The sequence below is a fragment of the Microcaecilia unicolor genome, chromosome 4 (assembly GCF_901765095.1).
Source record: "Microcaecilia unicolor chromosome 4, aMicUni1.1, whole genome shotgun sequence".
In the NCBI taxonomy this organism is placed as follows: domain Eukaryota; kingdom Metazoa; phylum Chordata; class Amphibia; order Gymnophiona; family Siphonopidae; genus Microcaecilia; species Microcaecilia unicolor.
The window spans coordinates 357266616-357293166 of NC_044034.1; the positions used below are offsets into that span (position 1 = coordinate 357266616).

The 26551-nt window shown below is 45.8% G+C and overlaps 1 protein-coding gene across 1 annotated transcript in view; it reads right to left on the reverse strand.

Moving 5' to 3' along the window:
- Nucleotides 1-26551, reverse strand: part of PPEF1 (protein phosphatase with EF-hand domain 1) — an 82737-nt gene that overhangs the window by 45541 nt on the left and 10645 nt on the right. The window contains exons 4-8 of the mRNA XM_030202531.1: nt 20980-21155; nt 13419-13533; nt 11181-11227; nt 3809-3975; nt 86-122 (exon numbers count right to left, since the gene is read on the reverse strand). Of these exons, the coding sequence (XP_030058391.1) occupies nt 86-122; nt 3809-3975; nt 11181-11227; nt 13419-13533; nt 20980-21155 (542 nt within the window). The remainder of the gene's footprint in view (nt 1-85; nt 123-3808; nt 3976-11180; nt 11228-13418; nt 13534-20979; nt 21156-26551) is intronic.

Below are 26551 nucleotides of genomic sequence, written 5' to 3' on the forward strand. Positions count from 1 at the left end.
CTGTCTAACAAAGATTTAACGATTGTTTCAGAGCAAGAGAAGCAAATTTTGTAAGATAATCCATGTAACATAACAGATTTCCTACCTTATACTTCAGCATTACTTCTTTTGTGAAGCCATACCTGCAAAAGCAAAGGCAGCGTCACTCCTTGTCTCTCTGATTCATGCTGCACCTCATCAATCGATACTTTCTGCTAAGTTCAACAGTGCAGGAGACAGACAGCCCGATTTTCAAAAGCTCTTATCAAGGGATAAGGGGATCTGGGATTTAGCTCACATCTTTCTCAATAGTTCAAAGTGAGTAACTTCCAGGCAGAGCTGGCATCCTTCCAGTGGCGTTCCCAGGGGCGCTGACACCCGGGGCGGATCGCCGATGTGCCCCGCCCCCCGGGTGCAGGGCCCCCCCCCCATGCAGCGCGACCCCCCCACCCCCGGCGAAGGGACACCCCACCCCGGCGAAAGAACCCCCCGGGTGCACGCCGCTGGGGGGGGTGCCACGCGCCGGTCAGCGTCGTTTGTTTCCATGCTCCCTCTGCCCCAGAACAAGTTACTTCCTGTTCCGGGGCAGAGGGAGCATGGAAACAAACGACGCTGACTGGCGCACAGCACCCCCTCAGCGGCGTGCACCCGGGGCAGACCGCCCCCCCACCTTGGTACGCCACTGCATCCTTCCTGTCCCTGAAGGCTTTACAATCTAATCCCCTGATACTGAGCCTGCGGTGGTCAGTGTTTCATTTAAACACCAACTGCTGCATGCAAAAAATCTGTATAGTCAGTGGCAGTTTCCAGATAGTGGTTTCTGCTGAATACCCAGATACTGCGGTGAGCACCCAGCACCATATCGACTGTGGCAATATTCAGCCTTATCCAGATACACAGCCTTTTTGCTGTCCTAATTTATCCGGATAGTCATCTGAGTAGCAGTGTTGAAAATCACCGCTACCTGGATTACTTTGCTCTCTGCTCCACCTTCATTCCTGGATCACCCAAGCACTATCTGGGTGAAAGTGAGGGTCTGTAAAGATATTCAATGTCACAGTCCGGATAGTGCTGAGGTGGCCTGGGAAGATATTCAGGGGCACATATTGGAGTCCCATTGTATGCAAATCTCTCTTATGCATATTCATTGTGGTAATATTGAAAACCCAACTGGCTAGGTGTGCCTCCAGGAAAAGGTTGAGAAAGACCTAAGCTAGGTTGCCCGTAATCCCACCCTGTTTGTTTCGAAGTTCTGTTGTTTCATTTTGGGGTGTATTCCTACCTCTCTTTCCTAACAAGTGGCCATGCTCATAAGAGCCAACTCTGTGGGTGCTTGAGCACCCCCAATATTGAGCAAATTGCTTATATGTGTCCAGGGAAGGGTTATTTCTATTGGGCTTAGTGCCCCCAATATTTTTGAAAAGTTGGCTCCTATGGCCATGCTCTCCTGGTTTTCCTAAAACTTCCTTCCTAGGTCCTCTCATCAGTCATCCTGTACATTTTATCTGTGAGACAGTGGCGTAGCTACATGGGGCCAGGGGGGCCTGGGCCCCCGTAGATTTGGCCCTGGACCCCCCTGCCGACGACCCTCTCGACCCCCCTCCTGCCGTGCAGGATGTCAGAAATAGAAAGAAGCTTTTTGCGGGAAGAAGAGGACCTTGGCTGGCGGGGGTAGGGGTCCCCCGCCAGCAAAGGTAGACGACGGCGGGTTGGCGGCAGGAGGGGGGGTCGAGAGGGTCGGCGGCGGGGGGGGGGCAAAGTTGGTGGTGGCGGCGGCGGCAATGGCGGAGGGGGTGTCAGCAATGGCGGGGGGGTCGGCGTCACCAGGGGAGGCTAAAATGTGTCCCCTCACCTTGGGCTCTGGACCCCCCTCCCACCGAAGTCTGGCTACGCCCCTGCTGTAAGATAAAAGGTACCTGCATGGAGCTTCCCCATTTACTAAACTTCCCGCTACTCAGAGGAGCTTTCTAAACTACAAACAGCAATACCGGTATTTTCTCTAGAATGAGATATAAATGAGGTAAAAAAAGAGACTCTTAATGATGTAACATACTTCCGTCATCTATATTGTGTTTTTATTTGCTGCTTTACTGAAAAGTTTCCGGCTGAAGATCAAAACCAGAGACTCCCAAACTGAGGGGTCGTTTTACTAAGTCTGCGCTAGCATCAGCGTGTGTTTTTGACGGACGCTGAGGTCCCCTTTTACTGCGGCGGATAAAAGGCTTCCTTCTTTTCCCAAAAAGAAATGGCCACGCAGTAAGTGAACCACTTGCCATGTGACCATTTCGGAGGGGGGAGCACTTACTGCCACCCATTGAGGGTGGCGGTAAGGGCTCCCACGCTAACATGGCGATTACTGCCGGGTGAGCACCGGCGCTACAAAAATAGAAAATATTCTTGCAGCACTGGAAATGGCGCACACTGGGGGTGGGAACTACCGCCGGGCTCCTGCGGTAGTTCCGGATTGGCATGTAGGAAGCTTGTTGCCGCGCGTCAACCCTTTCGTAACAGGGCCCCTGAATGAAGTCCATCAATTTTTATATAAACAGTGATGCAGGTTTTAGGGAGGGAAGGGTTGGGCCAGCAGATTCATCCTGCACCCTCGGGCACCATGAGCCTTCATTGACAGCTTCTCCCCCTATTTTACATCTCTTCCTACCCCATTTTAGACAGTTATTGAAGTGACAGTCCTTTTTCAAGGGTCATGCACTGGGGCTCCCTCCAAATCTCCAGTAACATGGACCCTAAATCCAAACTCTAAGTGTAGCTGCTAAATGATGACTGGAACAATGTCCATGCATAACCCACGTGTTTGAGTTTGGAGCGTCTTTGTGTTGAGGGAAGAAATAATTTTTATCCGTTTATGAACTGTAGTCCATCTCTATGAGATCACGTTTCCCTTTCACCTAGTCGTCAACGTCAAACAATCTCAATAGGCGGACCACAGATTAGTTGGGGATGTATCCATACAGGTTTCATGCTCTGCTTTTTCTCTCTCATCTAGTTGAATCTATCAAGTAGTTTCCCCCAGAAGTGAATCCCAACAGAATTTCTCATGTGTGTGAAGAGAGTCATGAAAGCTGCTGAAAACATACCTCTTCAAAGAAGCCTATCCAAACAACCCAACTTAATTTACGAACCTAATCCACAACATTAACATTAACCATGCCTCAATCCTTCCCCACACATCTGTTCCTCTTGTCCTTCTCTAATACAATTAGGTTATCTCTATGATATTTTACCCATACATTATGTTACCTCTGTGATACTTTGTACCCATATATTGTAAGCCGCACTGAACCTGCCATCAAGCGGGAAAGAGCGGGGTATAAATGCTACAAATAAATAAATTAAATAAATAAATGATACTCCTCAAACATGTTATTGTAAGACTTGTTACGTACATGATATGATTTTTTTTAGTTTGAAAAATTGTTGATCTACTGGTTGGGTAATATCGGGGGGGGGGGTTTCGATCGAGACCTTTAGTGTTTATGGGGTCCTTTCACTAAGCTGTGTAAAGTGCTAGTACAGGGCTAGCACAGCTCAAAATGGAATACCATGGGACCTGCTCAGTTGTCCTGCAGTAACTTGGAGACCATGTCATGGGCAGAGAGTGGGCATCCCTGCACTTACCAGTTAGTGCATCTACACTGGCGCGTGATAACTGGTTTTTACTGTCTAGAAAATGGGTGGTGGTCAGTGCTCACGTGGTAATTTTCAAAAATGGCCATACGCTAATGGCATGCATTAACTATTCAGGCATTAATGAAAAACGAGATTCCCACTGCAAATGTTCTTGTCACAGTTCACTGGTTGGAAAAGTCACCTCAAGTTTATGATATGATCCTCATGGTTCCCTCTGTTCAAGTGCAAATTATTGGGGTAGACAAGAAGGAACGCAAAAAGAATGATCAGGATTTCAATGGAATTTGTTCCTCGGTCTACAAAGTCCCCGTTGAAGAGGTAGGTGTTTTCTCCTGAAGGAAGGCCATTCTGTAGAAAGACAACGAACACACAAATAACATTTCGATTAGGTGGATAAGTTGACCTTTGCTGACCTATTTTATTAGATTCTTTCTAGTCTGAGATGCACTTTAAGGGGTATTTTTCACTTGGCCACATAGATGCAAGACTGTTTCTTTCCCTTGAAAATAAATTACATAGTACGAAGGTAGGAGGAAGCTGTTTTATCAGTGGCCTGACTACATACTGGAAAATAACCACATGTATTTGAAAAGCAAACGTATGCACGTATTTTCCCTCCTCATGTCATCCGTGCCGCCATGATTCTCATAGTTCCTCGGGGATCCTTTTATCAAGCTCTGGGAAAAAGGGCCCTGCGGTAGTGGCAGGGGTTGTTTTTGCCACACACCAGCGCCTTTTTACCGCAGCGGTTAAAAAGCCCCTAAAAAAGACATGGCCATGCGGAAAGGTTATTCTTACTACGTGGCCACGTGTGTGTGTGGTGGGGGGAGCACTTACCACCACCCACTGAGGTGGCAGTAAGGGCTCCCATGGTAACCCAGCGGGAACCAGGCAGCGCATTGTGCTGCCCAATTACTGCCGGGTTACTGCCACGCTAGGAATTACAGAATTATTTTCTATAGCACTGGAAATGGAATGCTCTCGAGGTAGAACTACCACTGGTGGCTGTGTTGGGCCCCTCAGATAGGTTCGTTTGTCCTCCCCATGCCCAAATATAAGAATTATCCAAAGACGACTTCCATGGGACTGTCAAATTGCTTGTGGCCAGCACGAGGGACTGGGCTACTCTCGGAAGCTTAAGTCCACGTGATCTTTGGATGAACTTAACATTGGGCTAATAAAAGGTAACACAGCATCTCCACCTGTGGCGGTCAGCGGTTTTAAAGCTTTTAACAGCTGCAGACTGAATTAGATTCTGATATTCATTATCAGGCCTAACGGGTATCAACACTGAATATCCAGTTGATGTGCAGCTGCCGGCAGAAATCCGGGTGCTGGTCAATATTCACAGCAGTGCTCAGGGCATTTAATCTGGGCATTTATAACTACATAAGTACATACGTGTTGCCATAGTGTGATCGGAGCTGGATCCTTATTTACATCTAACCCTCCTGGACAACAAAGAAAAAGCCTACAGCAATCTGCATCAATTGGACCATCAACTGGACCATCCAAGGATATGAGAACCAGAAACTCTCAAATTCATACCTGCAATCCTTGAGTCAAAACTTTATTTTAACTGTATTTATTTCTAAAACTCTGGATCTGTTAGATTCCTTCAAACTAAAGGCAAAATTCATCAATTCCCTCTACAAAGCAATTCACATAGAAGTGCTAAGTGTGCAGCCATTTGCTTTCTGCTGTTGCTAGAAGCCTTTGATCTCACAGGCCTGATCTGAATCTGAATTTACAACTTTATAAAGGTCTGCTTCTTTCAGAATATTTAAAGCCCTAACACTGCATTTGCCAACTAGTAAGATTGTGAACACCACAGAGTGGACAGCAGTGCCGTCCAGTGAAATTTTGCCTAACTAATTTCTGACACAAGAAATGTGCATTGGGCTCAAACATCAATCAAGTATCCCAGTAGTGTGTGGGAGAGGAAACCATAACCCCATAACCAAAGAGAAGGCAAAAGTGCAAGAGGTCAAACACCTACATAACAGTACTTAAAAGATCACCTCATTGCCACACCAGAACTACCCCCCAGACCACCCTTGGGAACTATAGGACTGGTGAATGCCAGATCAGCTGCAAAGAAATCCTCGGTGATCCATGATGCCATAAATGAACAGCATCTTAACGTCATAGGAATAAGTGAAACCTGGCTAGATGAAAGTGGGGGTTTACCACTGGCTGAACCATGCCCAACAGGTTTCAACATCCAACATCAACCAAGACAGGAAGACGGGTGGAGAGGTAGCAAGCAGTCTTGGTTCGGGATACAATCAAACTGCGCAGAATATCCATCCCCAGCTACATGAATCTGAAACTCTTTTAATACAACTTGAAGAGGTGAAACCAATCTGGCTGCTCATGGTATACAGAGCACCTCCTAACAACACATTATCTGTGCAAGAACTCCTAGACCTGATTACTCAAGTGACCCTGAATTACCCTAGGCTGGTGATCATGGGAGACTTCAATCTACACATCAAGAAATGAATCAAGAAATGTATTAAGTTATGTCCAATAAAAAAGGTATCATCTTATTTTCTTTTCCATGTTTTATTTTGTTTGATTTCTATTGATAATCTATATATCAAAACCCCAGATACCATCACAGCTGCCTTCTTGGACACGATGACAGCACTAGGATTTACACAGGTGAACAATTCTCCAACCCACGAAAAAGGGTCACATACTAGACTTGGTATTCTACAAAGGGGTGGATATCCCAGAATTCTGGGATAACAGTATTGAAATAACACCCCTATCATGGTCAGACCATTCTCTAATTAAATTCTCCATAAGTGGCCACCTAAAACAAATGGCACCTCCTAGAGTTTGGAAGGAGATCAGAGACAAAAAAAAAGCTGGCCACTGAGAATTTCCTAGCGGCCTTGGACTATCCACATGTGTATAAAAAAAGACAACAACAGTGTCAAAACAAGTTGCCATCTGGAATACACACTTAGCCAAGACCTTAGAGAAAACAGCACCACTAAAAAAGGTCTTATGCCCCACTCACAAACGCTCACCTTGGTTTTCTCCAGAACTTCGGATCCTTAAAACGCAAAAGACGAAAACTGGAAAGGAGATGGCGCAAATCTTGCCTGGATGAAGACAGACTAAACTGTAGGAAGCACATGGCAAAGTACTGCCAAGCATTAACAGCAACCAAAAACCAGTATTTCTTGCAATGCATTGCAAAGGCTGCCAATTCAACCAAGCAGTTGTTCAGTATAGTAAACAGCCTACTGCAGCCCCCAAAACAGAACCAGCCTGCCCAGTCTAAACTGCATTGCAATGATTTTGCTGCATACTTTGCCAACAAAATTAAAAGTCTCCACCAGGATTCACTGGCAATCTCACCCAGTCCCCAACCAGTCAACCAGGGGTGCACAAACTCGCCCCCTCCTGACAGATGGGACACTTTTAACCCAATGACAGAGGAGAGCCTTGACAAAATCCTAAGAGACCTTTGACCTACTACCTGCTCCCTCGATCCTTGCCCATCAAAGATAGTGCAGCAGGCAAGTATGGGCCTCATAGAAGGCGCCACAAAAATTGTGAACACTTCTCTTTCTAATGGGCAGCTACCAACAGCATTAAAAAGGGCAGTAGTCCACCCTCTGCTGAAGAAAAACAAACTTGATCAGGACAAACTTGAAAATTACAGGCCAGTATCCAACATCCTGTTTCTAGGGAAACTCATAGAACAAACAGTCTGTGTTCAACTTAATGACTGGTTAGAAAAGAGAAACTGGCTAGATCCATGTCAATCTGGATTCAGACCTGGTTATGGTACAGAAACGGTCCTTGTATCCCTACTAGATGATCTTCACAGAAACTGAGACAAGGGATTCGCCTCGATGTTAGTATTGCTTGATTTCTTTGCAACTTTTGACACTGTGGATCATGATATCATGCTAGCACGACTGACAGAAACAGGTATCATGGAACAGTACTTGCTTGGTTCCAGAACCTACCTATCAGACAGGCAACAATCCATAATGTTTGGCAGCAACTCATCACCACCATGGACACTGACCTGCGGGGTACCACAAAGATCGATACTGTCACCTATTGTGTTCAATATCTACCTCAAGCCACTAGCTGAGCTGATTCGGTCAATGGACACTCAGTTCTACATCTATGCGGATGATGTGCAGCTACTCATACCCATTGGACCTGACTTACCTACAGCCTTGAATAAACTGATTACCTGTCTAATCTAACATCAATTCAAGAATGGGCTAAACACAACAAACTTTGCTTGAACCCAAGTAAAACTGAGCTTCTCTGGGTCCCTAACACAAGTGGATACATACCTGACATCAAAATCCCTTTTGAGAAGTATGAACTCCCCCTCAAATCACAAGTCAGAAACTTTGGAATACAGTTAGATTCAACACTTACTCTGATTCCCCAAATCCAAGCAACCTTCTAGAGCTGCTTCTACTATTTGCGACAGCTACGCTGCCTCTCTCCTTACATCAAGAAGGTAAATCTTATCACAGTTGTACATGCCATGATAACATCAAGACTGGATTACTGCAATGCACTATACAACGGTCTGACTACAAAGGGCCTGCACCAGCTCCAGTTGATTCAGAATGCAGCAGCAAGACTCATAGAAGGTTGCAAGCAACGTGACCACATCACACCATTTTTGCAAAAACTTCATTGGCTACCAGTACAATACAGGGCTAAATTTATGTCTGATCTTCAAGGCCCAGAAAGGAAATGGCCCTGAGTACCTGAAAAATGGCGGTGTGTGGAGGATCATCCTATTTTTCAGGTACTCCACACACCGCCAAGGACACTAAGGTCCTCCCAAGGACTTTCACTAACCGCACCCTCTCCAAAAGACATTACACGATGTGATGCCCCCAAGTGAGCCTTCTCCGGAGTAGCCTCCACACTCTGGAATGCACTGTCTGAAAGGCTGCGCTAAACACAAGACTATCTCTACTTCAGGAAGCAGGTGAAAGCTTGGCGCTTCAACTAGGCCTTTACTGGAAGAAGTAACTAACTTGTTAGTCTCACTCACACACACACACAAGGTGTACTCAGGCTGCGTATACTGCAGCAGGACATGTTTATCCACTCCTACCCTTGCTAAGGTAACATTTAACCATTTCTCTGACCTCATGTGCAACTTTCTTTAAATCAATCACCTTACTTGCTAACTCTTCCTACTTTCTTACCCTTCTATACGTTACATCTTTGCTTTACCCTTCGCTATCACCTATAATGTTCTATTACGTATTGTGTTGACATTGTAAATAGTATACCATGCCACACTTTGTATTGTTTTTGAATATTTTTACTGCTGTAATTGTCTATTACTCATGCTTGATCTATTCTTACTGTACACCGCCTTGAGTGAATTCCTTCAAAAAGGCAGTAAATAAACCCTAATAAATAAATAAATACTGGGACAGACCGAAGGTCCATCAAGTTCAGAACCCTATTTCCAACAGTGGCCAATCCAGGTTACAAGTACCTGGCAAGATCCCAGAAGAGTACAATACATTTTATGCTCCCCTCATCCGTCTTCTCTCCATTTAACCTGATTAGTGGACTGAAAAATCACCGCTAACCGGGTATGTCCTTGCTTCAACCTGATTCCACCCCCGAAAGGCCCCAACTCTAACCAGATATTACCGTGGTAGTCACAGTGACATTCAGTGGCACTGTCCAGTTAATCAGTGGCAGAGCTAGCCAGTGGCGTAGGAAGGGGGGGCGGTGGGGCGGTCCACCCCAGGTGCACGCCACTGGGGGGTGTCGGCTCCGCTGGTTCCGTGCTCCCTCTGCCTCGGAACAGGTTACTTCCTGTTCTGGGGCAGAGAGAGCAAGGAACCAGCGGAGCCGACGCAGCTCCCAGCGACGTGCACTCGGGGGCAGATCGGCCCTCTCGCCCGCCCCTCGCTTCCTCTCGCAAGTAAGAATGCGCTCCTGAGGGGGGAGGGGCGCACCGAGGGGGGGCACCGTGCTGCACCCGGGGGGGGGGGGGGGCGCAGCGGCGACCCGCCCCGGGTGTCAGCCGCCCTCGCTACGGCACTGGAGCTAGCCAAGGCAATTTAACCTGGCAGGAGGTTGTCCTGCCAGGTTAAATCATTTCGAATAACTACCCTTCAGTTTTTTCTAGGATCAATATGGCTAATAAAATCCAAGACTGGGCTATGATGATGTGCCACGTGAAAGGAATAGAAGGTCAAGTTTGGGTTGGCTGAGCTCAAGGTTTTATTTATTTGGATTTTGCTCTCACCTTTTTCGGTAGCAGCTCAAGGTGAATTGCGTTCAGGTACACTGGGTACTTCCCTGTCCCTGGAGGGCTCATAATCTAATTTTCTACCTGAGGCAGTGGAGGGTGAAGTGACTTGCCCAAGATCACAAGGAGCAGCAGTGGGATTTGAACGGGGTACCTCTGGATGTCAAGACTGGTGCTGTAACCACTAGACTACTCCTCCACTCCATGTTAGCACGTCAGCTCAGATATGAGACGCATTGGTGCACAGTCAATCACGCTGGTCATTACCAGTTCGGAGGCAGCTTGAAATTAAATCCAGCGTAGCTCACCCCTGACCAAGGGAGAGACTAGACTCAAAACACCAGCGTAACTTTGACATCATTTCATAAAGTATGAAAAGTAATCCTGTTGCTTTCCTCTTCTGGACCCTGCCTGGAGGGAAAATCCTGTTAGACAGGCGTTTAAGGAGAAGACAAAAGCAGTGGCTGAGGGAGGGGCAGTGGTTGTTGCTTTTGGACCTCTGCAAGGCTTTTTACACTATTTCAAATAGAAAATGGTAAATAAACAACCTGGCTCTGAAATAAGAACTCAACAGAAATAAACAGAAAAAATGCCAAGGATTTGGAAACTGTAATTCAGTCCTAAAATAGTGTAATATCATGTGGATTGGGCACAAAAATCTATCGACCATTTAAAATTAGGAGGACAAAGCTGATAACAGTCCCACAAGACAGCAGGGCCGCCAAGAGGGGGGGCAGGGGGACAAAATTCCCCGGGCCCAGGCCTCCAATGGGGGCCTGGCGCCGCAGTCCCCTCCACCCCGCCCCCCTCCGTCCACCACCGGGCCGGGCCCCCATGAATTCAAGTCATAGCGCCTGACCTCGACCTCACTCCGTGTGAAAGAAGCGCAGCAGTGGCAGTCTGCAGATCGCTTCCCTTCGGGTCTTCCCTCCCTGTGTCCCGCCCTCGTCTGACGTAACTTGCGTGAGGGCGGGACACAGGGAGGGAAGGCCCGAAGGGAGGCGATCTTCAGACTGCCGCTGCTGCGCTTCTTTCACACGGAGCGAGGTTGCGGTGAGGCGCCATGATTTGAATTCAGGGGGGCCCGGCCCGGTGGGGGCAGCGACAATGACGACCTTGGGGGGGTGGAGGGGGGGGCACGGGGGCGGCCTTGCCCCGGGCCTGGCCTAGTCTCTCGGCGGCCCTGCAAGACAGAACTGTAAGCGTAAATTTCTCAGCCCTCTGTAAGATGGTTCTTCCATGAGCACTTAAATTCAACGAAATATTCAGTTACCTTGTAGAAAATAAGCAAAAGATCATCCAATTTTCCATGCAGATCACCTGAAGATGATAAAGGAATCATGGTTTAAAAGTCTAGAATGTCAAATGATCCATATCAGACTTCAAAAACGGGTTTGATTTTAACCTATAGTGGGACAAATCATGATATAGAGTGTTCAGTGAGTTTTTGCATATTAGTTGTCAATGTTACCCTGGGATGTGGGACTCACAATCACATCAAATAACATACGTATCACCATACATTGTGTTAAACTCTATGCATTGCGTGGGATAAACACAAAGGAATCCTGTTTAGAAGGAATGGTTCCGCGGAATCTTAGCGGAGATTGGGTGGTGACACCGGTAATTGGGAAACAAAACAGGAGCTGGGCAGACTTCTACGGTCTATGCCCTGATCGTGACTGAATAGATAGGGATGGGCTGGAGTGTAAATTTTCAGGGGCTTCGATGATAGCTTTGGAACTTTTAGTACAAGAACAGTGCTGGGCAGACTTTTACGGTCTGTGCCCTGAGAATGGCAAGGAAAATCAAACTCGGGTATACGTATAAAGTATCACATACCATGTAAATGAGTTTATCTTGTTGGGAAGACTGGATGGACCTTTTAGGTCTTTATCTGCCATCATTTACTATGTTACTCTTTGGGGTTCTACATGGAATGTTGCTACTAATTGGGATTCTGGAATCTTGTAACTCCTTAGGGTTCCAGAATCTTCAGAAGTTTTAGTACAAGAACAGTGCTGGGCAGACTTCTACGGTCTGTTCCTGAGAATGGCAAGTACAAATCAAACTCGGGTATACATATAAAGTATCGCACACCATGTAAATGAGTTTATCTTGTTGGGCAGACTGGATGGACCGTACAGGTCTTTATCTGCCATCATTTACTATGTTACTATGTTATATGTCAGTATAGATAGGACCAAATTCCATAAACAGCGCTGATAGTTAGACACAGTTTATAGAATATGCTTAGAGGGAAATTCTGTATATGGCGCCTTAAAAATTGGCAACGTAAAACAACGAGGTTAGCATGATTCTATAAACTATGCCTAAAGTTAGGCACAGTTTATAGAATATGCTCATGCGCCATTCTTGCGACTAAAGATTAGGTGCACCCATTTAGGTCACCTAAAACCAGGCCTAAATACCTGCGCCGAAGTTAGGCACAGATCGGGTGTGTTCTGTAATAGTGCACATAGTTTTTTGAAACACTCACAACCCGCCCATTCCACGCCCACGGCCATGCCCCCTTTCAACTGTGCACATTAGAATTTGCTCGCACCGCATTATAGAATACAGCGCATAATTTGGCCACTAAGCTAACTGCTTTTACTACATTCTCTGGCAATGAATTCCAGAGTTTAATTACATATTGAGTGAATACATTCGTTTTAAATTGACTACTTTGTAGCATCATTGTGTGCCCCCTTGTCCTAGTATTTTTGGAAAGAGTAAACAATTAATTAATGTCTACCTGTTCCATTCCACTCGTTATTTTATAGACCTCAAAGCAGTTTACATAGTATATACAGGTACTTATTTGTACCTGGGGCAATGGAGGGTTAAGTGACTTGCTCAGAGTCACAAGGAGCTGCAGTAGGAACTGAGCCCAGTTCCCCAGAATCAGAGTCAGCTGCACTAACCAGTAGGCTACTCCTCCACTAACAACATTCCATGTAGAAGCCTGCCCTTGCAGATCAGCAATGCTGCCACGCAGGCTTCTGTTTCTGTGAGTCTGACATCCTGCACGTATGTGCAGGACGTCAGACTCACAGAAACAGAAGCCTGCGCAGCCGCGTTGCTCATCTGCAAGGGCAGGCTTCTACATGGAATGTTGCTAGTGGAATAGCAACATTCCATGTAGAATCTCAAATAGTAGCAACAGAGTCTCAATAGTAGCAACATTCCATTAGAATCTCCAATAGGGAAAGGGAAATGGGACTTGATATACCGCCTTTCTGAGGATTTGCAACTACATTCAAAGCGGTTTACATATATTCAAGTACTTTTTTGTACCTGGGGCAATGGAGGGTTAGGTGACTTGCCCAGTCAGGGACAGAGTCAGATAGCCTTGCCCCTTCAGCACACAAACTGAGGACTTCAGTTTCCAGTTGCTTTTTAGGCGAATCCTGCACATTCCAAGAATTCAGAGTGTTTTGCTACATCATAAGTGTCTGAGTTTATAACCTGTTCTGATAACCAGCTCTTTCTTGCCGTGGAACCTCACCACAGATCGTTATCTCTTTGCAGTTGGAGGTTGACAGATGAATGATGTTTGGCAACTGTTTCAGGAACTTCTTTGTTTCGTGCAGCAGCTGGACGACATAGCGGGCGTGAAGATGCTGTGATGGAGCAAAAGAGACACGTTACAGCACTCGAGGTTTCCCCACCTTGGCATTTTTGCTACATTTTGAAAATGGGTCCCTCTGAGTTTACAGTAAATTCCAGTGGGTTTACTTCAAAATGGAAGTGGATGTTCCCATGCTCACCACTTTGCAGTTCTCTGGATGTGGTCACCCCAAGCACAGGTTCAACCATTTTGTGGTCTAACTTTATCCAGATAGTTACCCGGTTACTTCTAACTCCCTGCCAGACTACACCCTTGTACTGCTCCAGCACAACTGCCCGTGCCCCAGTCAAGGGCGTAGCCAGACTTCGACAGGAGGGGGGGGGGCAGATTCCAAGGTGGGGGGGGGGGACATTTTGGCCCACCTCCCTGCTGCTGCCTTCCCGCCGCCACCTATGCCCCCCGCTGCTTCTGCCTCCCTGCCACCACCGCTCCCCCCATCGCTGCCGCTCCCCCTGCTGCCGCTGGAAGGTACCGCTTCTGCCACTGCAGCTCCCGCTACCCCCCCTGCCGCTGCTGGAAGGTACCTTGGCTAAAGCGTTTGTCCCGCACTGCTCTTATATTGCTGGCGCCCTGTCCTGCTTTCAGCGCCGTTCACGCTCGTTGTAATGAAACTGAGCGTGCATGGCACAGAAAAACAGGACAGGGTGCCAGCAAAGTAAGAGCAGAGCGGGACAAACGCCTTAGCTGGCGGAGGTTGGGGACCCCCACCAGCCAAACGGGGGGCCCCGGAGCCAGTTTGAGGGGGCCTAGGCCCCCCGTGGCCCCCATAGCTATGCCAGGCCCCAGTAGCCTCCCTAGATTTTCAGAGGCCCTATCTGGTTTTGTGCTGCTGAAAATCTGGGGATCACTTGGTCAGAAAGAGATAACCAGGCAGGAGACTCTCTTTCCTCTTTAAAACATGATGCGGTAGATGTATAGGATATATTTTTTAACCTCCTGTCCCTATTAAATATAGTATTTGAGGCCAGGAATCTATCATTTTTTTCCCTATGCCAACTCTGCAATTGGTAGGTCTCTTGCCTACTGCGCCCATGACCTGAACTTGAATCTCATGTAGAGGCCGACTGAATTTCGGTTCCAACTATGATGACAAAACCAGCCTGAAATTTGGATTTGGCCACGTTTCGGTTTCAGCTGAAAACGCCGGTGCATTTTCAGCTGAAACTGAAACTCCCCCCACCAAAAGTGCTGACCACTCTCTGCCCCTTCCTGCACCATCCTTGTCTGTAACTAGCCATCAACAGTCTGCAGAGTGCAATGCAGAACCTTCTTTTGTGGTTTTGGTATTTTTAACTCTTTAATCGATCTCTCCGTGAGCTATAATCAACATCCATAAGAATAAATTCTAGTTGAGTTGGGGGGGAGGGGGGCTAGCAGGTTCAGGGATCTGATAACATGTGAAGCAGACTAATTTTTCACAGTTTTAATTTTTCAAATTTTTTAGCCACAAGCATTTTTAAAAAACTCAGAATTTAGCTGACATTAAGTTTTCAAATATAAAATACCTTGGACATTATTCACTCCCGAGTTTATATTTTGCAATAGATAAAGATTTTTAAGAATTGTTTGGCATGACAACAATCATTCCATGGATGGACTAAGAGTATATTTGTCAGATCTGGTTTCCTGTCTTTACTAGTTAGCTACTGATTGCAAATTATACCGTTTCCTGCTCTCAGCATCCTTCCAAAGGCGACATCTCCCTAGATGAGATTAAAGTGACCATAATCCAGGCATTATAAAATAGTAAGATCCATAGTAATCCAAAGTACTGACTGGTTGGAAATATTTTTTTGTATCAATAAATTTTTATTGAAAAAAACATGAATACAAGATCTATCAAACAATGTGAAACACAGAAGATGAACCCAAAGAACCCCTTCCCCCCTTCCCTTCAAACCCCAAAAACCAGGCCCACACTGTAACTCTGTCAGTGCCCCCTTTACACAGACTGGTTGGAAAATTATATCACACTGGTGTGATTTGAGTCTGGTAGCAATAGTTTCAGGTATTTTGCTCTATGTCACTATCCCCCCTGTTTACTAAGCTGTGCTAACAGCTACTGCGTGGCAACGCCGACACAGCCCATTTCAAGTGAACGGGCTGTGTCGGTGTTAGCAACTCCACCAGCTACTAGCGTGGCTTAGTAAACAGGGGATTATGTTTTTTAGATGCTAAGACTGTCGTTCAAGTAGACTCATAATTGGACTCTCGCAGGGGCGTAGCCAGAAAACAGATTTTGGGTGGGCCTAGACAAGAAGTGGGTGGGCACCGAGTGTTCTCCCCACTCCCCCCCCCCCCCAACCACCACAAAATAAAATCTCAGCCGGCAGGAAAACGCTTCTTTCCACCTTGGCATGCGCTGAAAACTAATATGCAAGTGCTGGTATCATGGAGAGTAGCGTTTTCATTTCCATCAGGTGGAAGTCTCCAGCTGGTGGAGCTTGGGATCCCCAACAGCCACCGCTAAATGCGTGCTACTGTTGGGTGGGCCTGAGCCCTAATTGGGTGGGCCCTGGCCCATCCAGGCCCACCTGTGGCTACGCCACTGGACTCTAGGACCCAGGTCATGTTATTAGTGTGAGGGGTTTCCTATTCCTTTTCTTTTTATTCATCTTTTGATGGTTCCGTTTCTTGGGTTCCTCCCTCTCCCTCCCTTTAATTGTGGACTTTGCTATGGATCTCAGTTATCTGTTTCTTTTTTTTTTTTTACTTTAGTCTTTGTTTGATTGTTTCTGGAGTTTGAGTTTCCTTTTTTTTTTTTTAAATCATATGTTTATTAGACATACTAAAAGTAAAAACAGGGTAGTCTGAAAGCAAAGTATGAGCACTGTAACGATCATACAGAACATTCAGATATTTGCTAAAAAAAAAAAAAAAAACAAAAAACAAAAAAATTATAACAAGCACATTCTTCTTGGGTAATATCTAGCACACACTGGTCTCCATTCACAGTTCTCTAAAGACCAATCCCCCTAGAAAAATTAAGTTAAAATGAATAAGAAATCTATTAAGAGCAATAACCATCTCCTAACCCCAAAGCTGTATCCCTTGAACAACCCCCCCCCCCCCCCACTCCAATTGTCTCCCAACACAGATCTAAACACATACAGCTATCCCCAGTCATACTCCACAGCAAGATACTGTGTGGCAATAATTAAATGAAGCATACAAAGGGAAATGGGACTTGATATACTGCCTTTCTGAGGTTTTTGCAACTACATTCAAAGCGGTTTACATATATTCAGGTACTTCTTTTGTACCAGGGGCAATGGAGGGTTAAGTGACTTGCCCAGAGTCACAAGGAGCTGCAGTGGGAATCGAACTCAGTTCCCCAGGATCAAAGTCCACTGCACTAACCACTAAGCTGCTACTCCTCCACTCATTCCACCAATAAGAGCCAACTTCATCAGTGATGTCACAATGGCTTGATTGCCCAATACTTGGCTCACTTCTGATATTGTGATGTCATAAGGGAAAGGGGGAAAGGGAAATGGGACTTGATATACCGCCTTTCTGAGGTTTTTACAACTACATTCAAAGCGGTTTACATATATACAGGTACTTATTTTGTACCAGGGGCAATGAAGGGTTAAGTGACTTGCCCAGAGTCACAAGGAGCTGCAGTGGGAATTGAGCTCAGTTCCCCAGGATCAAAGTCCACTGCACTAACCACTAGGCTACTCCTCAACTCATTCCACCAATAAGAGCCAACCTCATCAGTGATGTCACAATGGCTTGATTGCCCGATATTTGGCTCACTTCTGATATTGTGATGTCATAAGGGAAAGGGGGAAAGGGAAATGGGACTTGATAAACCGTCTTTCTGAGGTTTTTGTAACTACATTCAAAGCGGTTTACATATATTCAGGTACTTATTTTGTACCAGGGGCAATGGAGGGTTAAGTGACTTGTCCAGAGTCACAAGGAGCTGCAGTGGGAATTGAACTCAGTTCCCCAGGGTCAAGGTCCACTGCACTAACCACTAGGCTACTCCTCCACTCCAAAGGATTATCTGTTGCAAGGCAGTTTGTCAGAGTTCCCTACAGCATATCTTTTGAGAAATGAAATAGAATAAAGTGAAAATAAAGAAACAGAACAACAGAAAATTGTCCACTGCTACAGAGCCCAGAGAGCAATACAGCAAATTACTCTTGAACTCTCCTTTCATTATGCATGCCAGCACAGACGTCTTCTCTGAAATGAGCAGTGACACAATCCAGATTCCCATGCAATACCACTACACTCTCAAGGCAACCAGCGCTGTATAGCAGACCGGCCTTACTTCAAACATCCGACCCATTTCTCATCGCTGCAACAAACCGATTCCGGACTGCTGCACTCGCTGACTCGGGCAACTCAAAGACATTCACCCTCATGTACAACCCCAAGACTAGCAGGATAATGTGAAACTAACGTGGTTGTCCACGAACTGTTTGGTATTTGAGGTTGGTTATGAATGTTTTTATGGAAACCACCTAGTTATAGTTATTAATTTGTACAGCGCTGCGTAACCCTAGTAGCGCTCTAGAAATGTTAAGTAGTAGTAGTAGTAGTAGTAGTTATAGGTGGTATATAAGAATTTTTTAAATAAATAAATAGCATTAAATGCCCATCTGTGTTCCACAACTGCCATGGAATAGTCTTGAAAAAGTAGGATCTTGTGAGTCCCATACGTAAGTTCCTTTTTTATCTATATTGTCTGAATATGTACTCATTATGGACAAAGTTTAGTAGACTTGCAGTAACCACCCTGGGCCTGTTGCCGTCTACTCTCTGTCTGCCAAGCCAGTGCGCACTCTCGATTCTAAGAGGGAACAATTTGGTCGCTCTTAAGAAGTTCCATGGTAAGTCACTTGTCAAGGAACCTGATAAGTTCTCCATCCTTCAGAGACTCAGGTAGCCCCAAGAAATGAAGATTGTTTTTATATGACCCGTTTTCCAAGTCATCCAGTTTCGATTCACAGCTGGTAACCAGTTTCTGTACGCGCTTTAATTCGTCCATTGCTTCTTTCATGGTATCCTCTACTCCATTGACATGGGTTTCTAATTCTGCCACCTGACCATTAAAGTCCGTTACAGATTGAGCTAAATGCTCTTTAATCAGGGTTTAGCTGGCATACAAAGCCTCTACAACAATTCCTTTAATTTGAGTGAGTAACGAATCTTGCAATTCTCTTGACTCTTGTTCCTCCCATCGCCATCTTGGAGGCAGCCGGTGCAGTAAAAACAGTATGGCACATCTTCTTTTCCTCTCGTTTCCCAGTTTTAGTAGACATATGACATATTGGCCAGGTTTTTGCTTAAAAATTTGTTCATATAGCAAAAACCAGCAAATTATTCATAAGTAGGAGGATTATTTTGAACAATGATAGCCACTAAAGATGATAAAGAGTGGATCAACCAGGAGCTGAGAGAAAACAGGAGCCCTCCTCGAGTTTCCTTTTAAAGTATGTCTTTGAAACTAAGTTGATGACAGACTTTCCAGCTTATAATCGAAAGAGAAAAACGCCTATATTGCGACCCAAATCGGGAGATAGACGTTTATCTCCCAAAAACGAATAAATCGGTATAAGCGAAAGCCAATTTTGGGCGTTTCCAACTGCACTCCATCGCAGAAACGAATAAAGTTGATGGGGGCGTGTCGGAGGCGTGGTGGAGGCGGAACTGGGGCGTGGTTATCAGCCGAGGAGAGATGAGTATCTTTAGCTGATAATCGAAAAAAAAAAAGGCGTTTTTACCATGATTTTGGGTCACTTTTTTTTTACCCTTTTTTTTCACGAACAAGTCCCAAAAAAGTGCCCCAACTGCCCAGATGACCACTGGAGGGAATCGGGGATGACCTCCCCGGACTCCCCCAGTGGTCACTAACCCCCTCCCACAAAAAAAAACCCCACTTTAAAAACTTTTTTCCCAGCCTGTATGCCAGCCTCAAATGCCGTACCCACCTCCATGACAGCAGAATGTGTTCGATCCTGTCACAGCCTTTCCCTGGGTCAGATGTGACTCTCGGGTGCAGTACAGGGTCACATCAGCATTGCATTGTGGTGGGTGTAGGGTATTGGGCTCCGTGATTTCATTAGCTTGTGTTACAGTCTCACAATGTTGGTAGTTGGTAGGCTCTTCTCCCATGGTGCTTTTCCCCCTGCTTACTGGGTCAGAGTGTGCCCTGTTGTGTTTCCTGTTGTAGTCCATGCAGTAGTGGCCATTTTTGTAAACCAGCTTTAGTTCCCTTTCCTGTGTTAGCCACGTTAGACAACTTAGTTCTTCCTTTGAATGTGGCTGAATGAGGGCATTGTACAGCATTCTGCCAGCTCTGACCTACTGCTCATCTCAGTACCAGGGAGACTCATTGCCAGTGGGGCACAACCTCTGATCTGCAGTTAACTGTGAGTAAAGAAGGTTATTCCAATAAATGACGCTTTCGTAGAGATTAGTCTTCAGGTGTCAACTGATGTGCCAAGGTTATATAGCAGCAACCAGTCCTAGAGGCCTGCGTGTACGCAGGTCCCTGGAGCACTTTTAGTGGGTACTGCAGTGCACTTCAGCCAGGTGGCCCCAGGCCCATCCCCCCCACACCTGTAACACTTGTGCTGGTAAATGGAAGGCCTCCAAAACCCACTGTACCCACATGTAGATGCCCCCTTCACCCCTAAGAGCTATGGTAGTGTTGTACATTTGTGGGTTTTGGGGGAGGGGGTTGGGTGTTCAGCACCCTTGGTAAGGGAGCTATGCACGTGGGAGCTTTTTCTGACGTAGGGTGCCCAGTTGGTGTCCTGGCATATCAGGGGGGCGAGTGTACTACGAATCATGGCCCCTCCCACAACCAAATGGCTCGGATTAGGACGTTTTTAGTTTCCATTATCGCTAAAAAAAACAAACGCCCAGCTCAAAAACGTCCATTTTTTTCGAAAATACGGTTCAGCCTGCCCCTTCACGGACCCGTTCTCGGAGATTAATGCCCATGGAGATAGACGTTTCCATTCGATTATGCCCCTCTTTGTCATTTAAGATGTGGTGACTGTTTGTTTGTTTGTTTGTTTGTTTGCTGGCATTTTGTTCAAGCCGGAGGTTGTCTGTATTCTAGATGTTTTGTCATCAATAAAAAAATGTTGAAAAAAAAATAAAAAATAAAGTATGTCTTTGAGGTACATGTTTGGAAAATTAATATTAAAAAGGGGTGTTTCTAGGGGGCTAACGTGGGCAATTATAAACTTTAACCCCTAGAAACTCCCAAACAGTGCAGTCACAAAGAGAAGGTTTTGAAAAATTGGGGTTATGGCTATAATAAAAGATTCACCCTTCCTCTTCCCCCCCCCCCCCACCCCCCAAAAAAAGCATAAAAGAAATTGGATCAAAAACTAATATCAAGTAGGATTCAGCTCTTCCAAGGAGCACATTTATTTATATTTAGAACATATCTAACTTTTTCTCTTACCTGCTGTTTTTTGAATGCATGAAGCAGGGCATTAGTGTCGGAGATTGCGAGGGGGAAGGAGAGCCGCAGACCTTGGTACGAATCAGGGACATCTACCTTGCTGTATTCCTGCAGCTCATGTGCCTCTGAGCTCTTCAGAGATTCACTTGAAGAATGGAAGAGGTGAGAAATCCAGTCTAGCAGAGATAAAAAGACAGATTGTTTATTTAGATTTCCTAAGATCAAGACTCTACTACATTGCAGGCGTTCTGAGACAGTAAAAACCCCAGTGCAACCCAAGCAACAGACAGGTCCAAGACGAGAATGAGATTTATCATCTCCATAATTTCACTAGCAAAACAGACATCATGGTGACCAAATATGGTGGAGGAGTAGCCTAGTGGTTGTGAGCCCTCCAGCTACTACTGAAAAAGGTGTGAGCAAAATCCAAATAAAAAATGTTTTAAAAAGTAAATCTCTAGAGCATAGAATACTTACACAGGTAATGGTGGGGAGAAGAGTAATCTAAATCTAATACAGAGTTTTGGTATAATTATTGATTCTGTTCTGTCATTTAAACCTCAGATTCGAGCTGTAATTCGTGATTCATTTTTCCAATTGTGCTTGCGTAGCAGGCTTAAATCCATGTTGCCACCTGAGGATTTTAGGACAGCTCTGCAGAGCTTGGGATTGAGGTTAGAGGCAGGGAGTGTTCAACAAGAAAAGAGGGAGACTGGTGGGAAGGAACAGGTTAAGAGAGAACGTGGGTGATGGCAGCACCCCCTGCACGTCCCCCACTCTGCCCGTGTGCCCTCCCATGCCACACAGGTCCCCCCCTGGGCCTGCTTACTTGCTTAATACTTGTCTCTTGCTCCTGTGTGCCGGGACCCTGTTAACTCTGCTCTACCACACAGGTCCTTCTTCCTGACACGTCCCCTCCTGTGTTTGCAGAAACAGGAAGTACTTCACACAGGAGGCGGGACAAGGCAGGAAGAAGGACCTGTGGCCAGCAGAGCAGAGTTAACTTGACAATGCAATAACCCGGCACTGCGGTACACAGGAGCAGGAGACCAATCAGCCATGCTGGCGCTGGGCGGGCCCCCCATGGAGGCCAGGCCTTGGGGAATCTTCTTAATATACACATGCAGCAGAATGAGCCACCAGCTTTGTTGCTGCCCTAAATTTATCCAGATAGCAGAGCTGCCAAGGAGGTCAGCCTCCCGAGCGGGAGATTTAGGGTCCGCCAATATCTGCGCCCCAACCCGCCCATAGCTCCGCCCAGAACCACCACAGTTCTGCCCCGGCACAGCCAACCTTTCCAGCGACAGCAGGAGACACCTTGTAACACATCATTTCCTGCTGCTGCGAGACCAGCGGCAGCAGGAGATGACGTTTAATGAAGGCATTTCCTGCTGTCCCTAGAAAGCGGAAATGGAGCTGTTCAGCGGGAGACGCTAGCACTCTGGCGGGAGATGACTTGCAAAAAGCTGAGAGCGGAAGACTTGGCAGGTCTGAGATAGCAGACTGATTATCTTTGTTGCCTAGATAATTAAACAGAACCCCCACAGTCCATCCTCCCTCCAGCCCAGCACTACACGGATAGCGCTGAGGCAGTCTGTAATGATTTTCAGCCGTGCTATGCAATTAATGCCACTGAAAGTCAACAGATCGTGCCACCAGATCATTTATCGGCCATTATTATGAAAATTCCATTTGAATATCAGGGGCCATGATTTTTAAGAAATTTGCTTTCAGAGGGTTCAGCCCTCTTCTGGTCATCTTTTGAAGTCAATCCTACCCAGGGATACATTAAACCAATTCACAACAAATCAGAGAAAATATTTCTTCACTCAACGTGTAATTAAATTCTGGAATTCACTGCCAGAGAATGTGGTAAAAGCAGTTAGCTTAGCAGGGTTTAGCAAAGGTTTGGAGAAGTTCCTAAAAGAAAGGTTCATTAACCAATATTAAGAAAATTCACTGCTTATTTCTGGGATATAAACAGCATAAAATGTATTGTACTGTTTTGGGATCTTGCCACTGTTGGAAACAGGATACTGGGTTTGATGGACCTTCGGTCTGTCCCAGTATGGCAATGCTTATGTTCTTATATTCTTATCAGAAGAGTAATTGTATAACTGGGCTTCTACTATAGATGCTGATTATGGTGCCTACTTTAAGACTTATTCTATAATGAAAAGTAGGTGTCTACTTTTATTTACAGAATACTAGTCTAAGTGGCAGAGAATGCATGCACATCTATGTGTCCACAGCCAACACTGTAAACACAGAAGCCATTCACCATCTGGACTCTGCTCAGGGGAGCCTGATTCCACCTTCTCTGCCTTAGGATGGCCCCCTGAGTCAACTTTGCTCCTTGTGATAGCAGCAGGTGGAGTCGGCACTCTCCAATGATGTCACCCATCCCAGAATAATGTCACAGCCGACACTGAGGCATTGCACCAAAGGTGTCGCTCTAAAGGACCATGCCTAAGGGGCAGGTCACACCCCTTAATGAGCTCCATCATGAAACTTTTGTGAGACCATAAGACTTCACAGTCACATCCTTCTTACAGATTCTGCTTATATCTACCTCTCCCAGCTCATGATGTACCTAATGCACTTCCCCTCACTACACAGAAGGAAAAAGTTGGAGACTCATATTAGCCTTCTGGGTTACTGTAACATACATGGCAATTCAAAACTGGACTTCTAGAATAAATGACAGCCCTATCTAAATAATAAAGGGATGGGGGCCAACACTCCCAATGGGGATTCAATATATTTTTATTTATTTATTTATTTGTCACATTTGTACCCTACATTTTCCCACTTATGTGGCTTACACAGTACCGAAGGGCGTTTGCAGACTCCGGTGTGAACAAATACAAAGTGATATTGTGGTAATAAGAAGTTCATGAGGAACAGTCAGCGGAAGAGTTGTGTTATGACCATCACATGCTTTACTTTTGTTGTGTTGCCGAGGCAATCAGACAAGTTGGATATTAACACCAATTCCCCTCTTAAGTCTACCCCAAACACAGGCATTAATAAAAAAAAATTGCACAGGGAACTATGTCCTACAGAACACTCACTCAGTGTCTGGGAAATGGTTCTTATTACTAGGCCTAATACAAATATATAAACTAAATGAACTATTCCTAAATGAAACAGGCTAACAAAGAAGGCCCTTCATAAATATTTACGTGTCCCCTGGTTACAATTCTGACATGTCCCTGCCCTAATCAGATGGAATGAGGAATCACAGCAACTATTAAGCCTCTGGGAACAGGAACGAATTAAGACTCCTTCAGAAACTGAAGGGATCCTATTAAAATCTGAGTCTACAATCAACCTGACTTTCTTACTGTTATATTTCCCCCTACCCCGCTGTATCCTCAGATACAAGGCAACATCTTGATAGAATTAATTTTACAACTAAGATTGCAATATGATAATACTAGGAGACAGATTCCTGAAGGAAAAGTCCATTGATCGTTATTAAATTTGGGGTTTTTGCCAGGTTCTTGGGGCCTGGATTGGCCACTGTTGGAGACAGAGTGCTGGGCTTGATGGACCTTTGGTCTTTTCCCAGCGTGGCAGTGCTAATGTACTTATGTACTTATGACATGATTGCACATTTGAGGACCCCAAAGATGATTGAGCTAGTCTCCTAATCTCCCTACTCAGATCTAGTGGAACGACACAACTAATTAGTTTCCCAACCCATGACAGACTTCATTTTTGCCTCAGAGGCTTCCCAAAAACAACATCACTTCATCATCAAAGAGATAACACCGATCCTCTGGTTTGACCACTCAACTATTTCTTTCAACTTATACTTGAACAAGGAGAACCACAAAACAAGGATCTCACAAAAGTTAAGAAGAAAACAAGAGGTAAAATCAATGTGGAGAAATGGAAGACAGAGGCTTTTAAATTAGGAACAATCTCCCCACCCCACCCCCCCTCCCAAAGATCGAGGACCTAGTCCATACTGGGCTTCGTCCCCTTGGACTGCACTAGGTAAGATTGCTCCCACACAAAAATCTAGCATGTGAGTTACCAATGACCCACTTGATCATAGGATGAGCATCAGAAAATCCGCCCCTTTCTTCCCGAGCACTCTACCAAAACCCTCATCCACACCCTTGTCACCTCTCATTTAGACTACTGCAATGGACTTCTTGCTGGCCTCCCACTTAGTCACCTCTCCCCTCTCCAATCGGCTCAAAACTCTGCTGCCCGTCTCGTCTTCCGCCAGGGTCGCTTTACTCATACTACCCCTCTCCTCAAGTCGCTTCACTGGCTCCCTATCCGTTTTCGCATCCTGTTCAAACTTCTTCTACTAATCTATAAATGTACTCACTCTGCTGCTCCCCAGTATCTCTCCACACTCGTCCTTCCCTACACCCCTTCCCGTGCACTCCACTCCATGGATAAATCCTTCTTATCTGTTCCCTTCTCCACTACTGCCAACTCCAGACTTCGCGCCTTCTGTCTCGCTGCACCCTACGCCTGGAATAGACTTCCTGAGCCCCTACGTCTTGCCCCATCCTTGGCCACCTTTAAATCTAGACTGAAAGCCCAACTCTTTAACATTGCTTTTGACTCGTAACCACTTGTAACTACTCGCCTCCACCTACCCTCCTCTCCTCCTTCCTGTACACATTAATTGATTTGATTTGCTTGCTTTATTTTTTGTCTATTAGATTGTAAGCTCTTTGAGCAGGGACTGTCTTTCTTCTATGTTTGTGCAGCGCCGCGTACACCTTGTAGCGCTATAGAAATGCTAAATAGTAGTAGTAGTAGAAAATGAGAACATACCTAGAATAAGACTAAAGCTCCAGAAGACAACTCAAAGTGGACACAGGCAGCCAACGCACACCTAGATCAACTAAAGAAAAAGCTCCGTCAACTGAAATTAAATTGAATATTATCAAACCTGGACAACCAATTCAAAGAGTTGAGAATTTCCTGGATACAGGATCTACAGACCTGTCATCTTACCCTCGGTTGATGTCCGCTGAAAACTTAGCAGACTTCTTTGAGAGGAAAATCGCAGATCTAAAAGAAACACTACGAACGCCAATTAATACAGATACCCAGTCCACACACACAGGGCCGTGCCAACATGGTAAGCGAGGTAAGCATGGCAGGAGGGCGCCATCCTCTGGGGGGCACCCCGCCGCACCATGCTTACCTCGCCCTCTTCTCCCCAGATCCTTTTCCTTTTTTTTTTTTTGTTTAAATTTACCTCTGTCCGGCGGCAGCGTAGCGTTAGTGAGAAGGAGGCGGCGCTCCCCCGCCCCGACGTGTCAGTCTTCCCTTCGCTCAGTTCCGCCTTCTTCTGACATCAGAAATGACGTCAGAAGAAGGCGGGAACTGAGCGAAAGGGAAGACTGACACGTCGGGGCGGGAGAGCGCCACCTCCTTCTCACTAACGCTACGCTGCCGCCGGACAGAGGTAAATTTAAACAAAAAGAAAAGGATCTGGGGAGAAAAGGGCGGGTAGTGTAGCGATCGTTTTTTGGGGGGGCAGGCGCGGGGCCAACTGCAGGGGGGCGCCGGAGACCCTAGGCATGGCCCTGCA